The following is a 4,644-nucleotide window of genomic DNA, read 5'->3' on the forward strand; positions in this document are numbered from 1 at the left end:
CAAAATAGTCTGTTTGGCCAGTCTGCTTGAGTTTTAAATAGATTTTATAGGCTGTAAATGGCACCAAGTCACTTACTTAAACAAACATCTGTTGGAAAATTATGATAGGAGAACAAAACTTTGAATCTGATTGGCTTCTTTTTGGCAACGCAGACAAACATGTGAGACACACTGATAAATACTGTGTTAAGGATAAGCTGTGGACTTGTTACTCACTGGCATATTTACAAAGCAAAAGGAAAAAGTCTGCCTTAATAGGAAATATTTTCTGAGTGTGACTCTATAACAGTGTCGTTTGTTGTAGATCATCCTAAATTATAAAACCTCAACAAAGTTTGCAGTTAGGGTCAGTTATAGTGACCCTGTATAATGGAACATTTTGTAAATTATTTTTTTGTGCTATATTTTATTTTCACTCCACACCCTTTGTTTTGCTGTTTTTATCTTTGTGGTGAGCATTTACTGGTGAACTGCTGTAGATGATCAGTATACCCAGCTACAGTTACTAAACGCCTGTAGCAGCCAATTGAAGCTTAAAATAAACTTGTCATAACATGCCACAAAGTGCTAATTTCTATACTGAGCTTGCGTCTTGGCTTCTTGGGCAAGTAAAGAGTTTACACAAACCAGCAGTATAATCGCCATGTGGTCCTTGCTCTTTCAGTCATGTCAGATTATAATTTTTTTTTTTTAATGTTTGCTTGAAAGAGAAGCTATCAGCTCCCCACTAACCTTTTAAACCCACGCTTGTGCTGTGTATTTGGGAAGAGAACGTGTCTTCATGAACAAGGGTGTTTGCATAATCTATCACTCCTTACCACCATAGACCTAAAATATCATGGGTGCTGCAGGGAAAAGATGGATGGTGTTTTCTATAGCAGGACCCAAACACAGAGATCTCACCAGCACACCATCAGAGATGAGTATAGATAAATGTACTGTAGTTTCCAGGCTGCTGTGGAACCCTTCCCCAAGCAGGCGGTGACAACAAACGGTACACACAAGGTTTAAATAGACATCATCCAAACACAAACCCCAGAACTATAAAACCACCTACGATGATCAAAAAACATCCAACACATTTAAAAGATAGATTTTTGTAGATGTATACACTTAGATTTATAGTCGACATGAAATATATTTTCATCCTCTAGTGAGCAACCGTAAAAGAATATTCCATTCCATATTGCCCACCCATGTAACCCCAAGGAATGTATAATAAGGTGGTCAATGCTTGTTAAATGGCACAGTTTGGTAGCTGTTTTGTCTCACGAAGTGTAAGATCTGATTGGCTAGCACTGCTCGCTCCTCATGCAGAGTTTTGTCAGTGGGGTCTCTAAAAAAGCATCGGCCATGTACATACTCCAGGAGGGTTGACAGATTGGGAGGAGCAGATCTGAGGAATTCATCTTCTGTCATTCTTGCCTCTTGTAAAACATCTCCATGAGTAAAAACCACTGCCGTGAAATATTTCCATTCTGGGCCCAGTAGATCCTGCAGAAAATGAATATATTACAAACTTCTCATTTATAAATGAATAAATAAAAATTAACAATGAATGAAACCCGAGTTTTGCTTGAAGGGATTGTTAACTCTGGGATCCAGAATTTTCCCATCTCTACCATCCCCTTTGTGAATGTCCATGGAACATCTGAAATACCTTACCCAAATTGAAATTTTAGTAAATAGATAATAAAAGGACAACTATACTTTACATAAGGTTGGAAACGTGGAAATAACTGCCCCCATCTTGCACTCCTTATCCCGTGTATATCCCTTATTACGGATTTCAGATAAGTTGACCTCCCACACCAGTCAGAGCCATGCTAACTTTGGAAAGCCTTCAATGCTTTTTACTAAGCCGGTGGGCCACTTTGTGGTGCCCATGTGCAGCAATTTCTCTGTAGACCCTAATAGAGAAGCTGTCTAGTTGCAGGCTTCTTTATTGTGTTTGTGAATATGAACCTGTTCTGAGAAAAATATAGTATGCTACTTCTTACCTTAAGGTCCGTTTCACACCACAAACAGTGCGTTCCAGAGCGGTCGGGCTTTGGAATGCATTGTATCCAAAAATAGCTCTGGCAGCATTTTTGCACATTGCACTGGACCAGAACGCAGATACTAATGTGCCATGCGTTCGGGCGATTGCACTGCAGACGAGGGTCGTGGCTGCGGTGCCTTTGACTTCAATGCACTGCCACGCCCCCTCCTCAAGGAACCGGCCAAAATGCGATACAGTGCATTCCAGAGCCTGAACGCTCTGGAACGCACTGCTTGCGGTGTGAACCGGCCCTCATGGTATTTTGGTTTTAATGCTTTCTAAGTCTGCGACCCATGCAGCTATACAGCCCATGAAGGCAAAATTCCTGATCTGTATACTTATTCTGGAGGACACCCAAAAAAAACTCAATGAAACCAGAATGACAACAGTTAACCAGAAATGTTAGAAGCAGGTCAGAATTGACAGCTTATATCAATATGTCATAGCAGGTCTCTTTTAGTATTCCATCAATGCAGGTTTTATGTGTGTCTTCAATGCATAGCAGTGGGGGCAACCAGTTATATGTGCCAGTTGAAATGTTGGCTTCTCCCATATTTCTGGGGACAGGGAGGGGGAATAATGAAGAATATTGTTTTTCCTTTGACAGTAAATAATTTGCATTTAATTACATTTTTCAGTGAGCATGTAATGCAGTAATTCTAAAGCCACAACCATGACAAGTAGAAATCCTGCGAACACTAACAGGGTTATTCACAAAAGGGTAAAGATTTTGGGGAAGGCGGAAGAAGTGAACAGTCTACGACAACATTGCTGATTTGGGATATATTTCTGAATAACCCTGTTAGCGTTTGCAGGATTTCTTCCTGTCAGGGTTGTGGCTTCAGAATTACTGCATTACATGCTCATTGAAAAACTCTTCACCCTTTTGTGAATAACCCTGTTAGTTCTGAAGGGCCAGACATGTCACCAGTGATGAATTTTATTCATGGCTATATTAAGCATACGTTCTGTATGATAAATAAGCCCCTTGCAGTATTATACAGAGGCTTTAATGCTGCTAATTATTGTTTTCTTGGAAATATTTTTTATTATTAATGTAAAGATTTGTTAATTAACTAATAAATTATTTTTATATGTTCATATCGCATCCTTGGGTACCTTAAAACCAAACTCTATGTAATATGATAATTTACAAATCGCACTAGGTGTTTAAAGAAGAACGCCAGTTATTTTTTTAAAATTAACCTTTGCAGTCGGGCTACCCCAACGGCAAGTGCTCGTTTTGATCTAGGGCTGAAAATAATAGTTAAACACACCTGATCCTCCGAGCTGGCTTGCTCTTAGACCAGTCCCTGGAGCGTCTTCCAGCACTCTACTGCAAGAGTTAATAAAAAAATACCCAGCTTTTTAATTATAATTTAATGTGTGGGGGGCTGCTGCAAAGTATAAAAATCTTACCTTATAGCATGCTGGCTCTTGCACATAAAACTGGGCTTCCGGCACTACGAGCAGTGAAGAATGCTCCAGTTGCATCACCTACCCCTCCTCACTACTTGCCTATTCACAAAATGCCTTGTTTGTTTTTCAAAGAATACAAGGCATGCTGTGATTGGAGGAGAGATGATGTTACATTCCCGCCCCCTTCTTTTTTCCTCCATTGCTTACAGAAATGCTTTGAAGCAAAAGGAAGGGACAAATAGCCACTAATTGACAATCCTAGATCTTTGAAAAGCTAACAGAAAGCAACCAATAAGCAATCATATTCATAATGAAGCATGATGAGCTAACCGATTTTATTGCACATCCTTGCTTTATCTTATTTTATTTAATAGGCCCATTGGTGTATGTTGTTTCATTTCTATTTGTCTGAAGATGAGCCTAAAGTAAATCAGTGATTCAGAGAAATTGAAAAGTTATCATTACTGTAAACTGAATCTTGGTAAAGCAATTCTTTCATGTGCTGCACTAATGATTTCTATTAATGAGTAACATTTACTTTGTACACCGTAGTAGTTAGAAATAGAGCTAAAACAAATGAACAGTATTACTTGGAACAGGCCACAGTTCAGCACTGATTGCTTCAGCTTGTGATAGTAGGCAAATGTTCATGGTTACCACTGCTGAATAGTTGTGCCCCAGCATCTGCTTTTATAGATATTTATGTTTAACCCCTTCATGACTGAGGCCTTTTTTTCATTTTTTTTACCCATGTTATATTCCACATTTTAGGCCTGAAAATTACTTAAAACCCCCCCAACATTATATATTTTCTGAATGCCAAGACCCTATAGAATAAAATGGTGGTAGTTGCAAATTTTTATGTTGCGCAATATTAGCGCAACTCCTTATTAAACCCCAATATTTAGTGAAAAATTTAATTAAATGCCCCAAAACACAACAAAATACCCATTTTTTTAATGAAATATAAAAGATGAGGTTACAACGAGTAAAACGATACCCAACAAGCCCAGGTTACAAATTGCGTGCATCCGTAAAACGGCGAAAAACCCCAGTACCCCAAAAAGTCCATAGAAGACGCTTTAAAAGCCCCCACAGGTCATCAATTTAGAGATACCCCAAAATACTGGCCCTAGAATTATTGCTCTCACTCCGGCGTGCGCGGCGATACCCAACATGTGTAG

General features: G+C 39.0%; 1 protein-coding gene across 1 annotated transcript in view; it reads right to left on the reverse strand.

Moving 5' to 3' along the window:
• Positions 1 to 1,226: 1,226 nt before the first annotated feature.
• Positions 1,227 to 4,644, reverse strand: part of GIMD1 (GIMAP family P-loop NTPase domain containing 1) — an 11,055-nt gene continuing 7,637 nt past the window's right edge. The window contains exon 2 of the mRNA XM_018554486.1: positions 1,227 to 1,494. Coding sequence (XP_018409988.1) covers positions 1,228 to 1,494 — 267 coding nt within the window. The 3' untranslated portion in view covers position 1,227. The remainder of the gene's footprint in view (positions 1,495 to 4,644) is intronic.

This window comes from Nanorana parkeri, unplaced genomic scaffold, assembly GCF_000935625.1.
Source record: "Nanorana parkeri isolate BGI_ZX_2015 unplaced genomic scaffold, ASM93562v1 scaffold161, whole genome shotgun sequence".
NCBI lineage: Eukaryota > Metazoa > Chordata > Amphibia > Anura > Dicroglossidae > Nanorana > Nanorana parkeri.